This window comes from Typha latifolia, chromosome 13, assembly GCF_019914945.1.
Source record: "Typha latifolia isolate L0001 chromosome 13, TyphaL0001v2, whole genome shotgun sequence".
Taxonomy (NCBI): domain Eukaryota; kingdom Viridiplantae; phylum Streptophyta; class Magnoliopsida; order Poales; family Typhaceae; genus Typha; species Typha latifolia.
Window position 1 is genome coordinate 9,421,931 of NC_133098.1, and position 26,671 is coordinate 9,448,601.

Sequence of the window (26,671 nt, forward strand, 5' to 3'; positions counted from 1 at the left end):
CATTAGTTAACTTTTGACAAAAGAAAAGAAAATTAAAAAATAAACTTTCCTACTGACATCCATCTATCTAGATTTTATTTATTTTACTTTTGAGACAGCATAAGCTTACTCTAGTGCAAGCTTATTTATTATAGTGACTAAACAATAGTTTATCTCAGTATTAATTTATTAATAGGAAAATTATATTTTACTCTATTGTGTTTGGGTCTAAGTTTATTTTACTTTTTATATTTTCATTCACTTTGACCAACTCATAGGTTGAATTTGACGGTATCTATAAAATACAAAGTTGTAGATGATTGAATAAGCTTTCCAATGCATCTTAAATAATATCGATTAGATTTCATATAACAAAAATATGATAAATAAAGAGATATATTTTACTATATTTTGTCTTCTGAAATTTGATTGGTATTATTTTAGATGCCAGTACGATTATTTAATCATTTTCAAATTTATTTTTAATAAGAATTTTTAAATTCGGTCTCTAATTTGATCAAATATGACTGAAAAAGTAATAATTACCATTTGAATATAACCACAAAGTGTTAAAGTGACACAAATAAAACTAAAGGGATGGAGCGAATTTAGGCTTAACTACAACAGGGTAAAATATAGTTCCCCCTTACAAATCGATCATAGGTGGTGATCCAAGGCCATATGAATTGGATTGCTAATGTTGATAGAAATACTAACTACTTCCAAACTACTATATTAATTAGGATAAGGAGAAATTTTATTACTTGTTTACTTGATGATAATGGCATTCGTTTAAGATAAAAGACGGGATATTATAAATTGTTGTATTAAACTTTATGCTAATATCTAGTTTGTGGATAATGTGTATGATGATAATGTTAAATTGCCTTGTGTGCCTACTCTTGAGCTTATTTGCTATATTGATCTCATTAAACTAATTTTTCTCGAGGACATCCGATCTACCCTCTAAGCCATGCCTTCCGATAAGGCCATAAGGCCTGACGGTTTTTATGTGGAATTCTTTTGTTTTTATTGGTCTACAATTAGTAATTTGATTTACAACGGTTTTAATCAGTTTTAGATCTATGGAATTTTACCTCTTGAGTGGGACAACATGCATATTACTCTTATTCTAAAGGTTCTTAATCCATCTATTATTGGAGACTTTAGACCAATATCTTTATGTAATGTGGTTTCTTTTTTATTAGCTTAAATTTTGGTTATCTAATAAAGGCCTTGCTTTCTAAGTTAGTGAATTCTAAGCAGTCAACCTTCGTAGCTGGTAAATCTATCATGGATAATATTATCCTAGTTCAATAGATCGTTCACTTGATACAGCAAGGAGATAGAAATAATTCTTATTTTATCATCAAAATTGACATGAAAAAAGCTTATGATAAGTTAAGATGGAAAGTTGTCCTTGAGGTTTTGAAAGCCATGAATTTTTTGATAAATGGATTATGTGGATGAGTGTGTGTATTGAATCTCCGTCATTTGCTTTTATGGTTAATAAGTTATGTCTTGCCCTGGGTTTTGTTGCAATTCGTGATTATGATACAAATTGAATCTGATCAACTCGACTCACGGCCGAGGTTATAACTTCGCCGCTTCTCGGTCCTCACTCTGATAACTAGTTCCACCTAGAAGCCCCCTTCTGCCCTCTTGACTTGCTCAAGATACTATTCCATCGACCATACTATTTTTCACTTTCATCCAAAATCCCTCAAGTTAATTGCCCTAAACCTAAGCTTAAGTATTTGTACCCCTAACTTAGAAATATAAAAAATTGCATCGACATTTGAACACCTCTTGGCCTGTTTATAATCATGCAGCTCTGAAACCTTACATCAACAGTTTGAACGCCCTTTGAACATCCATCGAATGGTGAATACAACCGTGTGTAGGTTCAAATGCCGGAATTATGGGAACAGCACGTCATCGCAGGGTATTTGAACGGTTCGCAATTTTGTTCTTGCCAAATTGATACCCTTCGAATATTGATACGGCTAAGGTATTGGATATTACAGTATTGCCCTTCCATTATATCGGCATACCATTTTTTGGCTGAAAATAGTAGCGTGTGGAATTTGTGACGAATATGCCCTTAGAATATAAAAGTACTCTTATTAAGACAAAAATACCATTTTCTACCTTCTTTATTCCTTCTTTTTTTCCTTATTCTTCCTCCTCCACTGCAATTGAAACCTCTAATCTTCGATCAACCCCAACCCTTTCCTAAACCCAAATGTCAGCCAATGCTTTGAAGAGAATGGGTGAAAATGGGGAACAAAAATGACTGGTGGGAGGTAGCGGATGGCTGGTGCTTCTTCTTCTTCTTATCTCTCTCCTCGCTTATGGAGAAGAGAGCTCGGCTTCTCCTTCTCTTCCTCTTTATTGCTAACGTTCCTCCTGCGCCTCAATACCAAACCCTCACCCTCGACCGCGACCATCAATGCCGAGATTCGACTGTGTGACGTTGTCCTTGGTGGCCACAGGGAGGGAGGTGAGCAGCGATAGGGCGATTGAGGCGTTCGCAACTTAATGCACGAAAATAATAAGGGATTAGCTCAAGGAGTATTAAAAAAGGTGCTAACGGTAGTTGGACTCCTACAAGTAATGAGAAACTAAAAAAAATGAAACGCGTATCTTGCTGAATGCGATAGGCGACCTTCGATCATGAAATGGAACCTCTTTCATAATTGATCGCGGGAGGTGGAAAGCTAAAAACAGGAAGTTCCCACAAATCAGTATCTTCCCGCCAAGTTTTTGGGGGCCTTTGAGAGTCAAAGCGCCTCATCTTTCGATCTTCGCTTCTTGCTTCCATGGGCCCCATACTAGTGGCATTTTTTATGCTGCTCCTATCCGTAGTGTAAGATCCTAGTCTGCTCTTATAGTGATTCATTACTTATCTTCTTCATCTCCTTCGTCTCCTCTTCTAAGCCTTATTTGTCTGATAAAGACTTTGACTGGTGGAGACACCACCCCAGTCCACGATGCATGGGGGTTAAGCTGCTGGCGGAGAAAGCTCTTGGAGCTTCCCTTCATTCCTATGTTCTGATTTTATTTAGCCTTGGCTCGGCTCGGCTAAGGTTTGCTGTCATCTCTCCCCCATGCTATATTAACAATGAGTGAAGGCTAAAATGAGTATTCTACATTCTCTCTAATAGCAAATATAAATATATAATAATGCAACGTGGAGAGGGATAAAGAGTAATCCATCATTTTTCATTAAACTATGTTCGCTCCGTTACACCTTATTAGTTTATAGCGTTTTAAATGTTAGAGGTGAGTGTGATATTATCTTATAGTTCAACGGGTGTAACTGTAATTAAACTTTTAACTATTAACAGATTTCTTTTTTCAGAAAAAAAAAATGTTTAGGGATTTTTACATTTAACAAAAGCTTTCAAAATATTGTAATCACTACTATATTTTTCAAAATATCATAAGTTCCACCAAAATCATTATGTTCTTTTAAAAATATTATTATGTTTGTTAAATCTAACTAATCATAATTAAAACTAAACATATGTTAAAAAGACAAATTTTCCCTTTCAATAATAATTTAAAACTAATTAAAAATATATCCAGTAATTTAGCCAATATCGTAATACAAGTCATAAAAATATCTTCTTTTTACCAAATATCATACCTGATATTTTACCCAACGTCTCTACTTTTCTATTTACACCATTATACCTTTTTATAAGCAAACAAACACCATAACAACTTAAACTGGTTAAGCTTTTATGTAAGTTTAAAAGATAAGCCTAACTAAACTAGCATGGAGTTATACAGCAAGAAAAGCTTTCGTGTCCTTTTGGAGCTTAAAAGTGAACAGGCTGCACAGCCATTTCCCACCATTACCAGCATCACTGGAAATGCCTTTTGTTCTAACAGACCCATTAATTGACTTACATGGCAGCAAAATTTTGGTAGTTTGGCCGTTCCATAATCCACAACAAAAGGATCGAAAGACTAATCATACATAGTTCCTGGTCATTTCGAAAGTAGATAAGCACTCAGAATGCTGAAACAGTGAAATGCTACCAGGAATTCCAGACTGAATTGCATAGAAATTCCGGATACCAATCACATATAGAGAAGCAACAGACATTTTAATCCAACCACGAAAGTTTAATACAAACATAAAGTGATAGAGGACTGATTCTCTGGACACGGATTAAATAGAAATAAGTGGTTCAGAGCTATTCTAGCTCTGAGACGGCAATCCAGATGGGCCAGAAGAGTGCTGCTGCTGTGCTGGAGTTCCCTGGGGTGGAGGAGGCGGTGGAGCCATCATCGCCTGATACGGTGGATACTGCCCTGGATAAGGCATCTGTGGTTGGGACATATAACCATAAGGTGGATAATATGGGGGATATTGGCCCTGAAAAGGTGGTGGTGGTGGTAGAGGGTATGCGTAACCTGAACTGCTTGGTCCTCGTGCTTGCCCATGCTGTTGGGGTTGCTTATCTGCAGCTCCTTTGTTATCACCTTCGCTGGAGTGTATCACAGCACCCATTCTCTGTGGATCCATTGACGGGTAGTAGGTCCTCTCTGCCGGCAGCGGTGCTGGAATGTTAAAGTAGTGCATTGCCTGCTGCTGTTGGTCATCAGCTCCTGGAGGTTGAGGTTGCTCGCTATTCTGCTGTTGTGATATAACAGCTCTAGGAAGCAGTCCTCCATGGGCTATTAACCCTTGCCTTGCAGCCTCATCCTCCTCAGGTCTTGGGGCTTGCGGCTTCCCCCACATTAGTTTGAGGCGCATGCCTTTGATGACTAGCTTGTTCACAAGCTCCTCTGCGGCCTTTTCAGCACCCTCTCTAGTAGTGTATGTCACAAATGCGCAAGCTCGTTGGAGCACCATCCTTATGGACTCAATCTCACCATGGGCATAGAATTGATCCTTCAGGTCCTGCTCGGTAACTCGGGCATCAAGGCCTCCCACATATAGGGTCCGTATGCTCTCATCATCTGGGGGTTCCAGAGATGGCATCTCACCTGCTTTACTCAGGAGCTTCAGGGCAACTGGGTCATTCACTCTGCAAAAGGAGATATTACAATCATGAAGAAACTAATATAGTAAACTGTCAAGAACAAGAAACTAAAATACACATCAGAGCCCATCCAATTTGACAGTGAGATAATTAAGAATGAAATAAGTATCGACTGTGTTATGTCATGCGTAAGTATTGTAGAATGACCTGGAGAGGCTATTATTAGGTTCCTAGGTTCATCAGTAGTGTCACTAGACCACGAGGCTTCTGAACCACGAAGTTCAATCATTTCCATGATCCTAATACAAGTTTAACTGAAGCACCTCCTTAACTTCTCCATGGAAAGAGATCCCATAAATAGTATTCAAGAACTCCTTCTTTAATAAGTGATGGTTCCAGAATAAAGTACTCAATACCCAACAGGTTGATCAACCTTTCTAACCTACCAAAACACAGGAAGTTTTACATGGTGAATCTCAAACCCGCCTACCTAATCAAATAATTTAGCATCCATCTTAGATCCGCTGATCAGATTAAGATTAATGCAGTGATTGGAACAGGACTGCACAAATTCCATTCTTTAACCAGCACTAACCATATGTAATCTGAAGTCTGAACATAGTGAATAACAGCTTGAAATAAACCTACCTATCATCCATCATCTAATACTAAATAAACTCTTGATTGTGCTAACCCAATCACTTCTTTGAGATCATTATTACTTTTTTAATTTTTATGTAACCGAAACTAGTGCTACAACCACTAAACACCATTGCATTCTTTAACAAGCATTAACCAATGCAGTCTGAATACAGTGAATAATAGCTTGAAATGAACCTACCTATTATCCATCATTTAATAGCAAATGAACTCTTGACTACGATACCCAAATCACTTCTTTGAGATCCTTACTACTCTTAAATATTAATTAATGTGACATAAATTATTGCTACAACCAATAAACTGTAAACCAGTGAAAGTTCTTCACACAAATAAGTACAGAGAATACTCAATGAGCTTTATTATTAACCAATAAAAGCTTCATTTTCCTATGATACAATCAACTCTAAGGTTGGGTCCTAAAAGCTTCTGTTTAACAAACTAAAGTTCCATTTCTATTAGTGCTCTAAACCCGGATCCTTCTACCTAAGATTTTGGGAACAAATTTGGTAATCAAACGTTCAACTCATCAATTCTACTGTCATCAAGGTAGCACATCACCGACTTGATACATTATCATTAGCATCCTTTCATGATATCATTAAAATAACTAAGTAAAGATAGAAAAGTGGAATCAGATAACTAGACCAAGTGAGAATTCACAGCCATACACAAATTGTATGATAACTCATTGAATTCAAGTTCAAACAGGTTTACAAAAGAGGCAATATCTTGTATGCATCTTTAAGGATGACGAATTTCCATATGCATTTATGAGCAGAGCAAGTGACTTCAAGATTAAATCACAAGAGCAGGTGCAACACGATTTACTTGAGTGGACAAAGATGTTGTATCAAATTTAACAAGTTAATATAGTAATATATATGGACATGATATGAAATGCCACAAGCAGAAAAATCCTTGTCAACACTGACAAGCAATTATCAGTGCAACAGAACAGGCAGAACAGGCAGACCAGGCATGCCAATAATCCTCAAGTTTAAGTATGGGACAAATAAAATTATAACCATTAAACCTGCAACTCCACATGACGATTTCATGAAAATCCCTGATACATACCCATAGTAACGGTCCTTTATGTTTTGCTGTGATAGTTCTCCTGTTTCAGGCATCTCATGCCTATATGGACATTCAGCACCGCGTGTGCATTCACCACGCACATAGAAACTGCAGACATGAGCTCGATTCCTTTTATAGTACGGTGTTGTCCTTTGAAGCTTCAAGATAGTATCATTTGGGCGCGCCTTCCCATATGAAGACTCATAATCTATGCCAGCCCTGGCCTGTCAAAGAAAGACATCACACTGATTTCTCATGCCAAAAAGAAGAATATACAATAGTAGATATAAGAAACATATGACAAATCTCAGAGCTGAAAATTTTGAACTACCATTAGGATCAGGAAGCCTAATTTATCTCAACCAGTTCAAGCACAAAGAAAAGCCATAAAGACCATGAAAGCTAGTTTCAGCCAATCCTAAGTCAAATCAGTGACTGGTTTCGGGAGGGTACTCTCTCTCTCTCTCCCAAGCAAATCCCCGGCGACATCCTCCAACCAAGATCCAGCAACCTCGGGTGAGTTTTTGTTTTTTGATTTTTACCTTCTTTTTCATTCTTCTCTCTCTTCCTCTATCTCTATCACTATTATACTCTGTTGCAGTAACAATAAGAATGAGAGAGTGGAGAGAGAGAGAGAGAGGAAGAGAGGGAAAGAGAAGAGAGAGAAAATAGAGAAAAAAGGGTGTCAAACCAGTAGAAAGAAGGAAAGGAAGGAAGAAAGAGAAAGCGAGAGAGGGTAAGAAAAAGGAGAGACAGAAGAAAAATTAAAAAGAAAAATTAGAAAATTTTCGACAATAAAGAATTTGAGAGAGAGGAAAAGAGAGAGAAAGAGAAATAGAGAGGGAAAAAGAGGGAGAGAAGAAACAAAATGAGAAAAAAAATAAGGAGAAGAAACGGAGGAGAGTGAATGGGAAGAAAAAGAAGAAACAATGGGTTTGAGAGTTACCTGTCGTCATCCATTTGTCGCCTCCGCTTACTGCCGTTGCATGCTACCGCCCCTGCTTAAGGCTCAGATCGAGAGAGGAAATAAAGGGGAGAGAGGAGGGTTTAGGGCTCAGTTGCTCAAACAATAAAAGGGAGTAGAAGGAGATTGGGTTTTTTTATTATTTTAAGTTGGTTTTCTTTTAAGAAAAAATACTTGGTTGAGAAGTAGGCTAGATGGAGTCAGATGGTGGAAAGAGAGATTCTTATCTTGAATGGGTCGTCAACACTTGAGGTGGGACGTGGGCTAGATTTAGGAATTAGGGTTTAGTGGACTATTAAAAAAATTATATATACTAGTTTAGTATACAATATATATCATATATGATTATCTATTATTTTTTATATATTAAATATACTAGACTGCTTCGACATCCACCTTACCGCCTGCCTTCCGCTAGGCGCTAGGCAATGGGGTGACTGACAGCCACTAGCGACCGCCTTTCAATACATTAATAGAAATTTATGAGAATCATCTTAGTATTCATCAATTATTTTACTTTTGAGTAAGTTGATATATTTTTAAGTTTTTAGACTTTATCTCTAAGTATTATTTTCTTATTTTCTTGTCATTTTTTTCTAAATTTTTAGAAATTTTACTATATTTTTGAATAATATTTAGAATTTTACATAATTAAAAAATAAAACGATTTAATACGAGTGACCGATATAGCCGATGCATATCATTTTTTCAAACGGCTGATCCCAACATCGAGTTTTAGGAACTAAATGAAGACCATAAAATTGTCTTGCAAATCTGAATAAAAACATGCCTAGAGAATAGCAATATAACTACTAGATAGCTAAGACCAACAAAGAGATTCAAAAATAGAAAAGTTTAGCTTAGTTGTTGTAAATCCGCAAGACATACGTGATCAAAAGAAAACTTGTATCCGCATAAATGTAAACATAAGCCATTTGTGGCCAATGTTGCCAAAGGCGAGCCCAAAAATGTGTTGCTAATTAGTTGTCATAAGCCATTTTATCTTAGATGTAATCAAATTAAAAAGACATGAAACTATGTAACTAGTGATATCTCACAAACTTCATGTAACTAATCGAGTCAATCACAATTCATAACATCCCAAAAAAGAGTGACATCATGCATGCATCCCTTCTTATCTATTTTCAGTTCCCTGTTCGTCTCTTTAATGCATATAGGTAAAAGTCTGGAAATTTTTGAATTGTAAAAAGGAATAAAAACTTGCATCAATTGCCAAGCAACATTGTTCAACAACTATCAGAAAAACATGTTCAACGGTTTTCAAAGCCAAGCAAAACCACCAAATACCCTACAACATCAAGAATGACAACCACAATAACAGCAACAAAGCCTTTAGTCAAAACCATTTGGGACTGCAATTGTGGTATGAATTTTGAAGAGGATAGATTATGTGCAGTAGTAACTGCATATAGGGCTGCAGGAACCTAATTCCTAGTCCTGAGTCCTAAGTGCAGGAGATTTCTGCGTGAGACTTAATTCAGTTAAGGATAAAGGAACCAAACTACAGGAAAGTCCTGCAGTGCCTATCTTCTCCCTTCAGAAACCTATTCCAAACACACTAGCCCAAAGCAAAAAGGACATATTGATGATGAAGGTCAAGAATCCAAAAGCAAACAAAAGATTTGGACATGGAAATATTTATTACAGAATCAGGAACAATATATAGCAACTTCTTGCAGTAAACAGATGCAAAATAACATGACAGAAGTAGACATGGAAGAATTAGAAAAGCAAGAAAGGAACCGGGAATGTACAGCAACATACCTTACGATCATGTTCCTCCGCAAAATACTCCCGGTTTACATCACTCCTTGGGATAGCATCAGTCGAGTTGATAGCTAAGGCAGTATCCCGAACCTGAACTGGTAAACCATATTCGAGATCCAAGAGGCAGACTTGGCACACATTCTTCAGTTTACAGCATGTCTGGCAGATCTCCGTCTTTTTATACCTAGCATCACGACCAGGCCTCCAGCGGAAGACTGTAAAAGGCCGGGAGCAGATCTTACATTCCTTGTCGTAGTCTGCTTTTGTCTTTTGGCAATCAAGCACAGAAATTCAAGAAAAGGTCAGCTGCAAGCCAGATATAACGGTTGATACAATTGATTGCATAGTACGGACAAGATCTTTCGTACCAAAATCCTAGAAGTTTCAAAAAGTAAATGAATAAAGAGAAAAGGAAAGACAAATGTGCAAAGAGAATGCCAACCATGCCTAAATATCCATAACTATTATACTATACAACTTAAAATCACTAAAAAATCAATGTGCCTAGTGACAAGAACATCCAGCCTATAGGAGCCTCCAAACTCCAACAATATTTGACATTATAAAAGGAAATCTAACTGACTACTTTCACATTTCATGTCATTATAAAACAATCAAACATATTAACTAAGCTAGATGGACAACTCTAAGATATCTATCCCTTCCTGTTTTCATACGTATCATATTACAAAAGATAAGTGAATAACAATCACTATAAAATAAACACTATCAAGGGATTGTTTAAATGCCTCTAAATCATAGATAATTTTGTTTCTCAAAATTTTCAGGTCAAATATTCCGATTAATCAGTTCGATGAAGAACATGTGTAATGTTCAGCTAATGGTATTCCTCAACATAGGTGCATACAAGTAGTTGTAAGCTAACTATTAATAATAATAATCAAGCAGTATATTTGTGTAATAAAATGCCACCGAACGCTATAATACATCGATCGACCAAAACGGGATAAACTACTCTTTATCACAAGACCAATGTACATAACCGCTGAATTAGTCAAACAAAGTTGGATTTTTCTTAATTCAAAGAAGAAAAAAAAAAACTATAACCAGTTTATCCAGATCCAGATACCGATGTCACCAAACCAACCATTAAGGTTCCCCACCAAACTAAAATCATATCTCCCACAAAGCCAGAGATATCACAAATAAGGAAGCGAAAACAAATATTAGGGCTTGAGATCGAAATCGAAATCGGCGGGGCACAGCGGGTGTTAGTTAAGACTTGCGTAAGAACAAGAGAAATCGATACCATGCGGACGTAGGGGTTGTCGCCGAGGCAGGACTCGCAGATGATGGGGAAGTCCGACCGCTCCCAACCATCGGCTTGGGCGTCGCGCAGCAGTCGATGCGCCATCGGGAGACGGAGACAGAGACGGAGATCTTTATAACTTTACTATGCTTATAGCAATTGGGGAATAGCCGAATAGGGTGCGGCCGTGCGGGTCCGTAATCGGATCGGATTTCGTTGAAGCCATAGTAAGCCTCGGATCCGCATCCATCGACTTTTGGCGGGTCCGGATCCTATCCGATCCTACATTTTGAATCCGAAATATTTTCCATATGTACCCCTTAAAAATCCTTATTTATTAATTAATCTAGAGGAATTTGCATATAACACGGTGTCTTTGAAAGAGATTATGGTTTACGCCCTACATTTTTACTATTTATAAATCGAGTCCTATGATTTAGCGAATTATATGTAAAAAAATATTCTGTCATTAGATTAATTAGTTAAATTTAACTAAATATTTGAGTTAAATTAAAGTTAATTAAACTAAAAAAATTATGAAAATACCTTCGACCAAATCATACTAAAGGCATTTTAGTTATTTTAAAAATAAAATATCTCTACTTAATAGAATATTCTGACCATGTTAGTTTAAATTTAACTCAAGATATTTTCTATACATATTCGCTAAATCGAAGGGTTTGATTTATAAATAATAAAAATATAGGGTGCAAACTATAATTACATTATAAAGTAGAGTGTTATATATAAATTTCTCTTTAATCAACTCACGTATATAAACTAACTTGTATAGTTGTATACCCTTTAATTTATCACCGGATAAAAGTTACTTTTAATAATAAATTGGTTAGTATCCAATCGTTGCTCTTGGGCTTATTCCGCATTCATATTTCCAGAGGCAAAGGATATCCGGACAATAGCGCGAATCCCGAGGTCGATTCGACGGCCAGGACATCCGATTAACGGAATAACAATCCACGGTGGAGGGGAAGAAGGGCCTTATTCTTACTCTAAGCCCAAATCCCGGTATTCGTCTCTTATTACCGCCATGTGGTATTTTTTGCACAATTGGGCTTTTTAATGGGCTTTTTTAATGGGCTTTTTAATGGGCCTCTTATGCCAAATTATCATCCAAAGCTGTGCCTAATCTTTTATTTATTGAGTTGATAAAAAAAAAAATTTAAAAGAGTTGATAAAAAAACACACACACACACACTGCCTTTTATTTTTATTATTTTTTTATATCATATCAAATTTTGCCTAGAATACATCAAAAATACCTCAAAAATATTTTGCCAACAAAAAAAATACCATCAAATATCCATTGGCATAGGAGTAAATTAAAATTAAAATTAAAAATAATACAAAGTGGAGAAGAGAAAGGAGATGAGACCATGAACAAAGACTCAATCCAAATGGCAGCACGAAGAACAACAATAGCTATTAAGAAGAGTTATTTTGTGAAGGTGAGACCAGAGCCATGTAGCTTCTTCTCCACTATGTCGTCCAACCTTCGAGCCATCTCCTGGCTCATATGCTCCTTCCAGTCCCCAACCTTTCCCTTTCTAAAGAAAGCGGAATTGCGAAACGTATGACAACTACTCATCCCATGCTTTCCTTCCTTATTCACCGTAATACTCCTCATCTTATCGAAGCTACAAAACCTCACAATCTCCTCCACCACCCCTTCCTTCTCCTCCTCTTCGGTGAACGCCATGTCCAGAAAATCCGCAAGCTTCCTCACATTTGCTCCGGTGTTATCCATCATGTCCTCGTACTTCAAAAACAGAACTTTCTCCGGCCTCCTCAAACTCTCTTCCCAGTACTCAAGAACGTGATCCCACCACGGCCCACATATAATGATCCCCTCGCAGAAGAGCTCAAATATTTCCTCAAAAGACGGCGTCTTGGTTGCGCTTGGCATCGTTTGACCCATGTAATGCCACTTGGACACGACGGTATCCTTGGGGTCACGGCATAAGTAAACGATACGGCAACCGGAGTCGACGACCGACGGCGGAAGACTGGAGAGCGGGTTATGGGTCGCGAGGAGACGAGGAGACGGCATGGAAGCAAGGAGGTCGATAGGAAGCGTTCGGTCCTCGTATAAGGAGTGCAAGAAAGGGAAGAGATCGTGCGGGCTAGCGTGGAGGAGCGGGTGGTGGTCATCGTCCAAGGCAAAGCGCACGCGATTTACGATGCAGAAGATGATGGATTTGAGCCACGTGGTGCCGGACTTTGGATGGGTGACGAGGATGACGTCGGAGGGTCGGGCTCGGAAGGTGGATTGGACTGCGATGGTGGTGGAGACGAGGTGAGAGGGGTAGAAGAAGTTTTGGTACTTCGAGATAGCGAAGGAACCCATGAATTTGCGAGGGAGGGTTGAGGCGATGTCTTCGTACTCCTTGTAGGCTTTGAGTTCTTCGTCTCTGTCATTTTGGGATTTGGGGGTTAGAGGAGGAGGAGGAGGAGTACAAGGATCCATGCGGTTGGTTGCGATACAACGAAGATTTGGGATTAGTATTGATTAAATAAAGAGGCGACTACTTACCTAACGTTGGAGCTGGTTATGATGACAACCAAGTGTTGTACTTTTAAATTTGAATGGGATCTGAGGGAGATCTGAATTTAATTTTGTAAATTAATTGTCACCTTCGGTGAGAAATATATATATATTTTTTAAAAATCTGTAACCTTATTTATTTGTTTTGTTAAAATTGTTCAACTTTTCTCATTTTATTTTATATTCTTAAAAAGGTGACACTTTCCTGAGACATATTCTAGCCCGGCCCGTAAGATATCGGGTTGGCAAGGCCCTGCCAACTAAGATTTTTAGCAAACCCGAACCGTGAGATATTGGACAAGATCACAAGAGCCGGGACGCTGGCTTTGGCGGCGGCGCCGTGGCAAAAGGGGCGAGATCTCACGGCCGAAAGGCAGGGTCAGCGGCAGAGCTCCGAATCTCCTGCCTTCGGAGCCGTAATGTCCTGATGAAGCCGCGGACGCCGAGAATGGAGTAGAATTCCGACGGTCGGCGACGCTCCACCGTAGATCTCGGGCGGATTTCACGCTGCTCGAGTAATGCCTTCTGCGAGGTGCCGCCAGAAAAGCCTCCATTGTGGTATATCGACCGAAAGAGACGACGCCGACGAGTGCTCTAAGGGACAAATAGGTCGATCTGAAATCGACGCCGGGATGCGCCGCCTGAGGCTGAGATCGAGGAGTTCTTCGCTGCGGCTGAGCGCGTCGAGCGGCGGCGGTTCGCTGACGACAAGAATGGATCCGAGTGTGACAACCGGGAGCAGCGGTTCGCTGAGGTAGGTAAGCTACCGCTTTCAGCCGCGAGATCTAGCCGGACTCGCCCCCTCCGTAGCTCAGACGGTTGGACCTTGGGCAAATGGGCAAAATGGCAAATGAAGATTGTGATTGTCAGATTGGAGAGATAGAGAGAGTGAGAGAGTTTGGTTTTTTCGAGTCTTGTCATTATGTCATAGTTAATAGTTGTGCCATTGTGGGTGGTGGCCACTGGTACCCAGTTGGCCACTACCCATTTGGCCAATTTTTTTTATTTTACTCGGGCTGTCACTTGGCGGGATTTTTTAGAGTTTTATATAAAATACTCAATATTATTATTCACCTAAATTTACATAGTACCGCGTTCACACTGCGTTCGAACGCGAATAACATTACCTTAGCCATCTTTCGTTTCAATCCTTTTAAAATACTTCTAAACTTCGGACTTTAATCTCTTAGAACTGCATGAAGCCGAAGCCAGAGTTTCCAGATCAGGTTGAGGTTGAGATGCGGGTGTATGATTAATTGAATCTCCGCCCTCCAATTGAGATTCTATATGATCATCAAAGGAATCCATATTGGAGAGAATTTGCTAATTTGAAGACTAAAAATCTTAAAACCTTTAATTTGGAAAGAACTAGAGAGATTAGAGGATTTGAGAATGTGGGATGAATTTAGAAAATTTATCATCTATTTATAAGCATGAGAAAAGTCAAAATTACTAAAATACCCCTATAAACTAGTTGTTTATTTCTGTTAAAAGGGCAAAATGGTATAAAAAAAAGTAGAGGTCCTATTTTGCTAATTTTTTGAATTTTTTAGCTATTTTTAGAATATTTTTTACCGTTACATATTTTTTTTAAATATATTTTTGTTCTTCTCTGTTTAAAAAAATATATATATTAAAAAAAATTAAATAGTACATGGGCTGATATGTGATGGGAAATGGGCTAAAATATTTAAATAATACTTGTACTTGGGCTGAATTGTGATGGGAGAGATGGGCTAAAAAAAATTATAAAACAGTACAGTGTACAAAATTTCCCGTTATTTTTTACTGTAGTTGAGGGGCCCGTGCCGCCCATTGGTAGTTCGGGCCCGGGCCGGGCTTAGCCCAGTCCAAACCGGGCCAAGTCAAGCCGGGCACAGCCGGGTTGGGCCCAATGATCAGGTCTAACTATATTATAACTAATAATAGTATGCACGTGAGGAATTCATGGAAGAATGTGATTTTCCCCTCTAGTACGGTGACATCAATCTCTTCGTGCTCCCGGTGGAAACGGATCTCAAACTCAACAGCAGGATTCATATTTTTAGTTCGAATATAAATTCAGATATGGATATTAGACCAATAGTAAAATTTAAAATTATATTATAAATAAACGGATACGGATAATTTTTTAATAGAGAATCAGATCTTAAACGGATGTTAATCGAATTATAATGAATTATGATCTTTTATTTAGACATAATTAACACAAAAATATTAAAAGTTTCACAAAAAAAATAATTCTTTTGTATGTCAAATACATATAAAATTAGAGAAATTAATCTCTAAAAATAATATATAGCACATCATTAAACGAATATCTAATATACGTATCTGAATCTGAAAATTATACTCGTATCTGAATCCGTATTCAGGATTTTTTTTCAAAAATTCTATTCGTATCCGAATCGGATAGGAAGTTTTTATCTGAATCCAATCTGAGTCGGGTCGAATAGCGAGTCAGGCTGGAGTTAATCGGACCCATTTCCACCCCTACCTAGCTGTCATCAGGTAAAGACTAAAGAGTGATCAGTGATATTTGCAAATTAGGCCGAGATTAGTAGATTGACGATTACAATGTTTAGACACATATAGAACCAATCTGGAGCTCGTGCAAGAATGTTTATGAGCTGGTACTGATAATAGAGATGTTCTGGAAGCATTAGATCAATTTAGCCCTAAAAATTCTAAAAAGATTATATTGTCTTAAAAAAAGCTACGCATCACATATGTAATTTTTACGCATCACCTATGCAAAATGTACGTTGTAATTTTCAACAATATGCATATCGAGATTTCAAAAAAAAGATCACGCATAACCTAGCTATGCAAAATATATGTTCTAATTTTTTTTTAAATGCCACGTATCACCTATGAATTTATAGGTATCGCATATGCAAAATTTACGCTCATATTTTTAACGATATGTGTATCGAGAATTTTTTTAGAAAAATGTCACGTATGACCTATGTAAGTCATAAGCATCGTCTGTACAAAAAGTATGTTCTAATTTCTAAAAAACTGCATGCATCACATATGTAATATATACGCATCGCTTATACAAACTGTACGTTGTAATTTTCAATAATGTATACATCGATATTTCAGAAAAAAAATGTCACACATCACCTATATAATTTATACGCAAATGTACGATTTAATTTTTAACAATATGAGCATCGAGATTAACCGGTTGGGTTGAGTTCAACCCCCAATACAATCTCGATCGTGTGGTCGACGCGCCTGATAGGTGGCAGTTGTCATGAGGCTTGAAAAGTCCAAAATAATCAGCTAATAAGCAAACCAAATCGGGACGAGTACCTAAGACTTAGGGATGGTTTCAGGCTCCATCAACACCAACTAAATGAAATAGGCAACCTCACTTATCCATGGAACTCCTACCTAGCGGACGCAAGAAAGGGCTCGTCTGTGTGCAAACATAAGATTTGAAATCCTGGACCCTGCTAGCATCCTCAACCCACCATAAGAATCCTCAACCCAATTAGCATCTCCAACCCACCATAAGAATCCCCAACCCAGCTAGCATCTAACCCAAAAATTAGTGCCAAATAGGCGGATGAGACTCCGCGATCAAGCTCCGTGGGGGGGGGCATCGAGAGCTAGTTAGCTTCAAGATTTCTAATTCATGAATAAGGATCCTCCTCTACTCTTCTTCAACCAACGGGAGAAATTAGAATTGGAATAAAAAATATGACACTTTATCCTAGTACAGGAAACGGTCAATTGGGGGTACTTATCCCCAACCAATACCAATCTTTCTAGAAAAATAGATAGATAGAGAGAGAGAGAGAAAGATGGATAGGAAAAAGAGAAATTATTCCAACTATTTTGGATATATGCCTTGTTTGAGTTGACCAAACTTAGTTAGATCTGCACCAGAAATTCGCCTCCAAATTTTTGCTTCTACAATACGATCAATTAGTTGGGCGGTCGAAACCTCCACTTAATCTAACCCAATTACGTTAAATTCCCCACGTCGCTTTAGCTTAACCCAACGGTTTTAACCCACTCTTTCAACTTCTCTTCTCTCTTTTTTAATCCATCCAATCAAAATTAACAACTCGACTAACAAACAACCGGTAGTTGTAATCAGATTTTCCTCATTGCAAAATATTTTTTTTTAGAAAAAATAAAAAATAAAAATAAAAAGTCTTTCACAGTCTGGAATATTATTTAAAGTTAATTATAAATGAGTTAATTTATCTTCTCTTGAAATTTTAAAAATTAGATTGAAAGCAAAGGATCATTCACAAACTTATTCCAGTGTTCAGTATTTACAGTACCACACCAATTCTTAGTACAAAATCATAAATGCACCATGTTACTACTCTGTGGACCTACCTTATTCACAATATCACGTTAGTTGGTGTACTCGAATGAAAATATTCACTTTTTTTCAAAATAAAGACATAATGTAGGGTGTGAACTGAAAAAAATAAATAAATAAAGTCATCGGACCGGCGACTTAAAATAAAGGAAAAGGAGGCAGACAGATAAGCGTACGAAGGAGTAGAATATAGTAATAATTGGGGGTGCAAGAGGATAAGATCACCACCACATCTTGTCCTTCTCCCCTAACCTTATCTTATCCTCTTTTTTCTCCCCGCCCCACCCCCCGCCTAAAGAATTAAATCCATGGAGATTTTCAAAAGATTTCACTATGCAAATTATCTAAAACTTTTTTATACTAATAAAAAGATGATCATAAAGATTAATTTGACACAATATATATATATATATATATATATATTTATATAGAGAGAGAGATTGATTTATTTCTTCTGTCAAGAGAAGTTATGATGATGGTGATGTTGTTGTAGATCGGACAAGGAGTAAGACCTTGGAGATCTCAAGGATTTGCTGCTCATCGTCGTCTTCCTCTCTTGCCCATGGCGAGGAAGGGGAGCGAGCGGCGACGAAGACTCTCCGGTCTCCTCGTCGTCGTCGTCGTCGTTCTCTTCGCCTTCCACGACGGCGTTCTCCGGGGAGAGGAGAGGAGGCAGCGACGTGATGAGTGATGAGTAGGAAGCTCGTCGGGTGGACGCCAGTAGGATCCGTCGACGCTTGTTGAAAGGGTTCTCCGCCTTCGCCAGGTCCCTCACGCTCGCCGCGGCGGCGTCCGACAGGCTAGCGAACGACTTCGACTTGCCGGAGAAGTAATTCGACAACCCTCTCCTACAATTAATTAATTATCCCCAAAATATAAGAACAAGAACAAGGAAAGATTTTTCAAAAGAAACAAAAAAAAAAATTAAAAAGTTTAGATCTTGATAACGAGAATCAATAATTACTTGATGGGAAGCGATTCCTCCAAAGAATCCAAAGACCCCAAACTCTTCTCCTCTTTCTTCTCTTTGCTCTGCACCTCTTCTTCTCCTTCCTCCTCTTCTCCTCCCAAAGACAACGACGACGAAGACGCCTCACCGATCGACGAGCTCTCCGACGACGCCTCCTCCTCCTCCTCCTCCTCCTCCTCCTCTTCCTCTTCTTCTTCTTCTAGAAAGAACCCATTGCTCCTCTTCACCACCGCAACCACCTCCTCCTCCTCCTCCTCCTCATCCCCCTTCTCCTCCTTCCTCTTCCCTCCATGGAGGTAGATCGGAATACCCACATGCTCCTTTATCGAGCAAACCACCGACATCCTCCTACTCCTATTCCTGCTACTATCCCGGTGCTTATCCGACGCCCTCTTTCGCTTCTTCTATCCGTTGTCATCAATCGTGGGGGGGACCAAGGGAGGATAAGGACGGGGTATAAGACTTCTTATCCTTTATCCCTATCCCAGTTCTCGAACCGACTAGCTGGAGACGGCCATGGCCCGAATAAGTTTATCCAGCTCCCTCTCTTCTTATCCGGGTCGCAGAGTGGGTTTGGGGAATAAGCAGGAGAGAATAAGAGACGGGTGGGGATAAAGAGGGGGTATAAATAGGAGGAAAAGGGGAGGGGAGGTTTGACACGTTCGCCGTAGGCTTAGCAAACGTGTCTCGGCTTGCGACAGTATCGCCCACCGCGGAGTATTAAACCGCAGGCGTCTCCGATACCGATACCGATACGGATAAAGTAGACTATCTCGTTTCCTTTCACTGATATCCGATACGTAGACATCTCCTCTTTTTTTAAGGATATTTTATAAATTAAATCTTATATTTTAACTATTCTGTGATTCACGCTCCACAGGATTAATATAAACTAAATTACTAAAATACCCTCGTTGTTATTTTTTCTGCTATCTGCACTCCGTCAGAAAAAGGCACGAGTAATTTAGATATTTATAAATTATTTTATATATTATAACGAAATATTTATTTGCTGTTACCATTTAAATTAACGAAAGTTCGAGTTATAAAAATCTCAAAACAAAATATTAAAACTAGTTATCAAGTGAATATAATTATAGTTGTACAATGACCTTTATACCCTTAAATAATTTTTAATAAAGGATTTTGGATTAAGATGGAAAATAAATAGAGAACTAGATTTAAAACTATATATAGCTTTTTTTTTTAAATGGCATTCTATTTGTTAAATCTTCTAATCATATTTGAAATTTAAATTTAGATTAAACTAAAACCATTGGATGCTGAAAATCCAACCATTGAATGCCCATTGTGATTCACAAAACCTTAAATTCTTTTTAAAAAATATATATATTGCCAGTAGCTTTCCATGATTCAGATAACAAATTAGGGCAAATTATAATTCACTCTTATGTACTTTAATTAAAAATCTTTCTTCGATTTAAAATTCTCGTGTGGTTCAGACTAAGTTGTAACCGTTAAATTTTTCACTAAATTATTCTTATTATTTTCAAATTAGATTGTATTTATACATAGAATGTGATAATAAATTAAAATTGGTCAAACTATTAAAGATAAAAGTGTGATTTACCCTAAAAAATAGAACTATTTTTGGTCCATTTTAGATAAGTCTTTGATTTGATAAGTCTTTGACTTGTAGATAACATAGCATGAATGGATGATAAGGTTTATAAACAATGTTTCCAGAGAAGAAATGCTTAGTTTTCATTTTAATAAACTTATATTCTTATCTACCAAGTGAAACTCTACATATTATATTGATCCCTTTCTTTCTTCTAGTTTATAGAGGGAAAAAAAAAACTTCAAATAGACAACTTTGTGTTATATTTCTTATTTGATTCAAGTCTTATCTTGTTTCATAATTATTATTTTTTATGGCTAAGTTTGGAAGACTATGAAGGTATTGGAAGGCATATATTTTAAGATATGTTATGCTATATATAATGTTCAAGAGAGGGGGGACAAGATGTGGTCAATGTTCTTTGTAGAAAGAAAATTATATCTAAGGTTAGTTGGATTAGAACCAATGAGGAAAGCCACATCAGCATCATAAACCACACAAATATTTCACCATTAGCCTTTGTTTCTTCCCTCCTTATCTCTTGTTATATGACTTTATGATTTTTAATTTATTTGGTATGATATTGAAACCATAGATTGTCTCATATTTTTTAAGTATCTTTTTGAAGGACCACTTACCATTGATCTTTTGCTTGTGGAAGATGAGTTGAACCCATCCCACTACTAAGTTTCTTTTTTTTTTGAAACTATTAATTAATTTGATTTTTTTTTGTGTTTGATTAAATGGATTTCATCGTCTTCACCACATCAGCCGTTAGAGTATGGAATAGTAAACTACTGTTTTCTATCAGCTTAAGTTTTTATAGTAGTTAGTTTTATGTTTGCTCTCTGCATTGCCAGACCGTTATAGAAAGGATGCAAAATATTACAATTTTGAGAATAATGCGGTATTAGGTCGTTATAATTCTCTACCAACTTAAATATTTATTGACTCATATTATTAGTTCCTATAAACTATGTTTATGAAGAAAGAAAAAGAGTGGAAAAGAAATCATTGTAGAGATTGCTAGTGTGGTGTGATTTAGACCAAGGAAAATTAGAAAATGAAGTCAAATTAAGAGATAGAAGCAAGAAAGAATATATGGATGGATGGATGGTGCTTATTAGGGTTTGAATATGTTGTCAAGTGGATGAGAGGGGAGGCATTTTTATTTATGTGTCCAGATGTTATCTAGATGTGGGTTCCATATGGGGTGAGTACTAAAGGAATCATCCTTTGGATATCCTTCCTATGTAAGATGGATAGATAGATTGATAGATAAATAGATATGGATATATAGATATAATTTCTTTCTTTATTACTTTCTATATAGATAGATAGATAGATAGATAGATAGATAGATAGATAGATAGATAGATAGATATCTTCTCATAGTCATAGAGGTCTTATAATCAATGGAGAATAAAGCTTTGGTAGTGGGTCAATAAGTATGCAGGTGATGTCCTTTTGGAACAAAGAAGTGGTCAAGCCTAATCTTTGCCATGCTTGACCAAATCTTTATGGATTTGCAAGTAGGCTAATGCTTCTAGCAACTAGGATTAGAAATAGGTATATATATATATATATATATATATATATATATATTGCATAATAATATTTGGCTTCATAACCTAGTACTTGTGTGGTCCTTTCTCAAATGCTAGAAATAAGTTATATTTTTGTTTTATATAAATAAGGTTCTTTTAAAAGATAAAATATTTTATAGATTAATTTTCATAGTTAAAAAAAGTTATGCTAGAGTCCAAGACCAAAAACGGTTGAAAACCAAAAAAAAAAACACAAACTATCATAGGTACAAACATAACCTATAGTTCTACCATAATTAGCAAATCAATCAGCTACAAGTGAGAAATTTGATGTCATCAACTATAGCCTCAACAAGCTATGCGAGCTTAGCAACACTATTTAAATAGTTGACTAAGATAATAGTGTTTGATTTGGTGCTAAAATTTTGAATTTCTTTGATTCTCAGGAACAAGAGTGTTTCTCTTATTAAAGTGTGAAGAGAGCTACTTCATATGTCTGAGTGCTTATACTACATCAAAAATTTATTTAAAATATTTGAGGAGACAAACCGTTATTCATTTATAATAACACATTCTAGAGACATTCGGTAGATCAGATCGGGGCGCAAAGCAAATGGAGGCATTGTAGTCACCAAGTAGCTAATCTAGAAGTATTTTTAGCAAGAGAAGAATTTCAATCGATGGACATTGATTGAAATAGATCGATGCAATTTGAATGAGATCTTTTTTTTTTTCCTCTCTTTAGTTAGAGACATTTTCCAAGTTAAAAAAAAATTTATATCACAGCCTTTCCCATCCTTTCATTGAACTCGACTTTCTTTCTTTTATCTGATTTTGGCACAAGTTGTATTAGACTTTCGTAGTCCTAGCAGGTTTTATTCTTTCATAATTCCAGTATGTTTTGATTTTAATGAACAATTTTTGACTCTAATCTCAACTTTGACTTTAACTTTTCATATTTATCTAAAAAAAAAAGAGAGAAGATGATATCATATTGTTCGCCATTCTCCTAAACACTCTCCTAATCAATGATTAGCTGCTCTCGGTAAGTCTCAACTTTTTTTCTTCTTTTCTAGATTGAGTCTATTCTCGCAGATATTTTAGAATTACTGTGTAAGAATGCTTCAGATATTTGTTAGAATAGCTTATGTTTTTTTAGTTAATATATTTTACCTAACTTATAATTATATATATATTATTGGGCCTTTTTTAGGGGGAGATTGACAGCTTTGTTCCCCACCACACTTCATGACATCTTGATATGCAGACTTTAAGATGCAGGTTTAAGGAATCAAATCATTGATTCCTCTCATTCACTGTTTGGTCCATATCCATCCATATATATGCACAAATATGAGCCATTTATTAGTTTATTAGGATTTCATCTGAGTTTTTCTTTTCTTTGAGAGATATTTTTGCATGGAATTTTGAACTAGTTTCAGAAGACTCTAAAAAAGGAGACTCCAATAATATAATGTTAGGGATAGACAAGTTTTATATATTTGAGATGAATAATATATCAACATCGATTCGTTTTCTAAGTAAAACGCTGATTATTTCAGTATTTTACGACAAAACTATACCATTTTTAATAGTCAAAAACTTCGTCGGCGAATGACTGACTCATTTTTAAAACGTTTATTTTCTCCGAATCTCAAGATGCATGAATCAAAGGCAAACAAGTGATTGTCAAATTGCCTCAAAATTCTTTGCCAATATATATGACAATGACAGTCTGAGATGATCAACCAACCTGGGTTATATAATCAATCAAATTGTAGGAAAAATGAAAGAAAAAAAAAGAAAAAAAAAAAGAAAAGGTTCAAACTTCTTGTGATAGAGAAGAATGGTTTTGTCCCTTTGGCATGAGCTCCCATTGGTCTCCAATGTTGAGGCAGCCAGTGATGGGTAGTCTCTTTTGCTACCTAACATCATGGAAGACATAATTATTGTTCATAGAGAGTGGAGGGGAATGGCCCACACTTAGCCTCACCAACCTGCTTCCATCTTAGACAAGTCACTTCCAAGATCTAGGAGAAGATTTGGTGGGCCACAATTATTAGGAGTTATTATAGTCTTACAGAGAGAGGTGGATTAAAATTTTAATAAGATATTCTATTAGATTTTTATTTGTTGGCAATTGTGTACAAAATATTCTAAGTGTATTTTTTTATATATATATGAGCTTTACACAAGTCTGCGTTCACACAGACAGAGAGCCGCGTTCATAAACGCGTTCGAACGCGAGTACTGCGTTCACACAGATAGAGAGCCGCGTTCACAAATGCGTTCGACGCGGGTACTGCATTCACATAGACCGAGAGTTGCGTTTATAAACGCGTTCGAACGCAACCTGAAGAATTCAAGTTGTCGCGTTCGAACGCACTCGGGCCCGTTCGAACGCACCTGAGATTAAGTCATATCGTTCGAACGCACCCGGGCCGCGTTCGAACGCACCCGGGCCGCGTTCGAACGCACCCGGGCCGCGTTCGAACGCACCAACGAAGTTTAATAAAATTGGATTTTCGTGAGTATGAATAAGACTTGGATTTGGCTCTATCTTGGAGATCATATATAAGGATTGTGATGCCCTATCTCTAGGGTGGTTGAAGAAGCGTTATTGAAGGAGATGCTGAAATTGTTAATTCAAGTTAGGGTTTTACTTTTAAATAAAAATTGTTAATAATTTTAGCGTTTATATATGCGAGTTAATAGAAATAATATTTTAATTTTGTAATTAAATTTATCGAAAGTTTCTTTTTTAAAACTAGTCTCTTAGAAGATGCTGAACTTGTTAGATAAAATAATGATAAGTTAAGTGTTTTACTGATAGTAAAATAGACTCATTAGAGAGAGATTAAAATTTTAATATGATACTCAAATGGATATATTCCAATGTAGTTGTTGTTAGGGTTTTACTTTTAAATAAAAATGTTAATAAGTTTGACGTTTATATCTGCGAGTTAATAGAAATAAAATATTAATCTTGTAATTAAATTTATTAAAGTTTTTTTTTAATTAGTCTCTTATATATCAGAAGAAGAAGAAGAAGAAGATGATGATGATGAACTTGTTAGATAAAAAAATGATAAGTTGAGCATTTTATTGATAGTGCAATAGACTTAAAAATTAATATTAGAGAGAGAGATTAAAATTTTAATATGATACTCAAATCGATATGTTCCAATATAGTTGTTGTTAGGGTTTTACTTTTAAATAAAAATGTTAATAAGTTCTACTTTTATATCTGCGAGTTAATAGAAATAAAATATTAATCTTGTAATTAAATTTATTGAAAGTTTTTTTTTTAAACTAGTCTCTTATATATTTGATGAAGAAGACGCTGAACTTGTTAGATAAAATAATTATAAGTTGAGTGTTCTACTGATAGTGAAATAGACTCATTTTAATATTAGAGAGAGAGAGATTAAAATTTTAATATTATACTCAAATGGATATGTTGCAGTGTAGTTGTTGTTAGGGTTTTACTTTTAAATAAAAATGCTAATAAGTTTGGCATTTGTATCTACGAGTTTTTTTTTTTCTTTTAAATTAGCCTCTTATATGTATGAGAAGAAGATGTTGAACTTGTTAGATAAAATAATGAATGATAAGTTGAGTGTTTTACTGATAGTCAAATACACTCATTTTAATATTAAGTTTAGGAGCTAATCTCTTTTGATTAAAATTAATTAATTAAAAGACCCAGAAGAAGAAGAAGTGAAAACACTTTCTTCAAGGCTTACTAAAAGAGATAAAAAAAAGAGACACCAACATAGTATTTTATTGCTTGAATCTTTCAATGTTGGATTTGAAAAAGTCTTTAAGCACACAATCATACACACTATAAAATAGAGACAGTTTTACTGCTTCAAACCTATAATTACAACCACTCAGGTGCAAATATATAAGTTTTAATCTATGTACAACACTTAATTAGGAAGATAATTTTCTATTAAAACTGTCAAACTTTAACCATTTTGTTCTCTATATACATAAATATAGTTACTAACTAGTCCTAAATTTTTTTTTAAGATGACAACCTAATCATCCCTCACAAAATTCAAAAGGTCAAACCATTGACCTAATCCTCCTTGTGTTCCTCTAAATGTATATTTATTTAAAAGAGGAGGATTGCTTTGAAGATTAAAAAGAGTTCACATTGCTTTGAGAAAAGAGCCAAGGTTTGATATTGAAATGGAGTTTTTGATCAAACTAGCCCTTTTTTTATTTTATTTTTACCGAAATAAATTATTTCTCAAACTTATTACTAAATGGGTACCGTATCCCTAATAAAAATACGTAAAACTACAGTTCAACGTTTTTATCCTTTAATAATTTTTTTCTTAATTGGTGAAAGATTAAGTTAAAAGAATTTATATATATATATATATATAACGTTAAACGAATCAGCGTTTTATGTTTTATGACAAGATAAAAATGTTGAACTAATTAGCATTTTTACTTAGAGATAAAATATTAATTAGTTTAGTATTTTTATTAGGGCTACAGTTCTTATTAACAGGTATTCTACTTTGATAAAAGTAAATTAGAACAGGGCTAGTTTGGTCAAAAAAAACTCTATTAAACTGTGTGGTTATGGTTTCAGGATGGCTCATCCTTTCTTTGAAGGTAGTGGCAGACAGTCTTATCAAATGTATTGCTAAATGATACTCTTAAAGTTAAGGATGAAGGTGGGGGAGAGGCTCACTTTTGGTCAATGCTCCAAGAAAAACAAATCACACCTATCATCACCACCTTCTTCAAAAATATTCTCCCCACCTTATCTCTCTCACCATATGACAATAATTTTCAACAAATTGGGGCACTGTTTAATGGATGCATTGACAACTGACATCTCCCATGAAGGAGGGAAGAAGATTATAATCACAATCTTCTTTTTTTTGGGGGGGTTTTGTA

At 36.2% G+C, this 26,671-nt stretch overlaps 3 protein-coding genes across 4 annotated transcripts; all 3 read right to left on the reverse strand.

Annotated features, from left to right (window-relative positions):
* Nucleotides 1–3,909: 3,909 nt before the first annotated feature.
* Nucleotides 3,910–10,893, reverse strand: LOC140799642 (zinc finger CCCH domain-containing protein 40-like). 2 transcript variants are annotated; one of them, XM_073154040.1, is made up of 5 exons: nucleotides 10,742–10,889; nucleotides 9,469–9,738; nucleotides 6,720–6,943; nucleotides 4,408–5,024; nucleotides 3,910–4,318 (listed from the first exon to the last, which is right to left on the reverse strand). In XM_073154040.1, exons 1-5 carry the CDS (start codon nucleotides 10,844–10,846, stop codon nucleotides 4,188–4,190), a joined length of 1,347 nt encoding a protein of 448 aa, XP_073010141.1. In that variant the 5' UTR covers nucleotides 10,847–10,889; the 3' UTR covers nucleotides 3,910–4,187. The 2 variants fall into 2 exon arrangements, with proteins under 2 accessions (XP_073010141.1, XP_073010137.1); XM_073154036.1 differs by having other exon boundaries at nucleotides 3,910–5,024; nucleotides 10,742–10,893.
* A 1,156-nt stretch (nucleotides 10,894–12,049) lies between these two features.
* LOC140800015 (flavonol 3-sulfotransferase-like) lies at nucleotides 12,050–13,421 on the reverse strand. Its single transcript, XM_073154640.1, has one exon. The coding sequence runs from the start codon at nucleotides 13,224–13,226 to the stop codon at nucleotides 12,195–12,197; it is 1,032 nt and encodes a 343-aa protein (XP_073010741.1). The 5' UTR covers nucleotides 13,227–13,421; the 3' UTR covers nucleotides 12,050–12,194.
* A 4,273-nt stretch (nucleotides 13,422–17,694) lies between these two features.
* On the reverse strand, nucleotides 17,695–19,316 carry LOC140799528 (uncharacterized). The gene is made up of 2 exons (XM_073153877.1): nucleotides 18,617–19,316; nucleotides 17,695–18,500 (listed from the first exon to the last, which is right to left on the reverse strand). Exons 1-2 carry the CDS (start codon nucleotides 18,964–18,966, stop codon nucleotides 18,110–18,112), a joined length of 741 nt encoding a protein of 246 aa, XP_073009978.1. The 5' UTR covers nucleotides 18,967–19,316; the 3' UTR covers nucleotides 17,695–18,109.
* Nucleotides 19,317–26,671: the final 7,355 nt, after the last annotated feature.

Excerpts from the sequence above, each read along its gene's own strand:
- LOC140799642 (XM_073154036.1), bottom strand. The coding sequence starts at position 10,846 with ATGGCGCATCGACTGCTGCGCGACGCCCAAGCCGATGGTTGGGAGCGG. Across the intron at positions 9,739-10,741 it reads ACAACCCCTACGTCCGCATG|ACAAAAGCAGACTACGACAA; the intron begins GTATCGATTTCT and ends GATTGCCAAAAG. Across the intron at positions 5,025-6,719 it reads ATAAAGGACCGTTACTATGG|AGTGAATGACCCAGTTGCCC; the intron begins GTATGTATCAGG and ends CTCCTTTTGCAG.
- LOC140799528 (XM_073153877.1), bottom strand. The coding sequence starts at position 18,966 with ATGTCGGTGGTTTGCTCGATAAAGGAGCATGTGGGTATTCCGATCTAC. Across the intron at positions 18,501-18,616 it reads GAGGAATCGCTTCCCATCAA|GAGAGGGTTGTCGAATTACT; the intron begins GTAATTATTGAT and ends AATTAATTGTAG.
- LOC140800015 (XM_073154640.1), bottom strand. The coding sequence starts at position 13,226 with ATGGATCCTTGTACTCCTCCTCCTCCTCCTCTAACCCCCAAATCCCAA.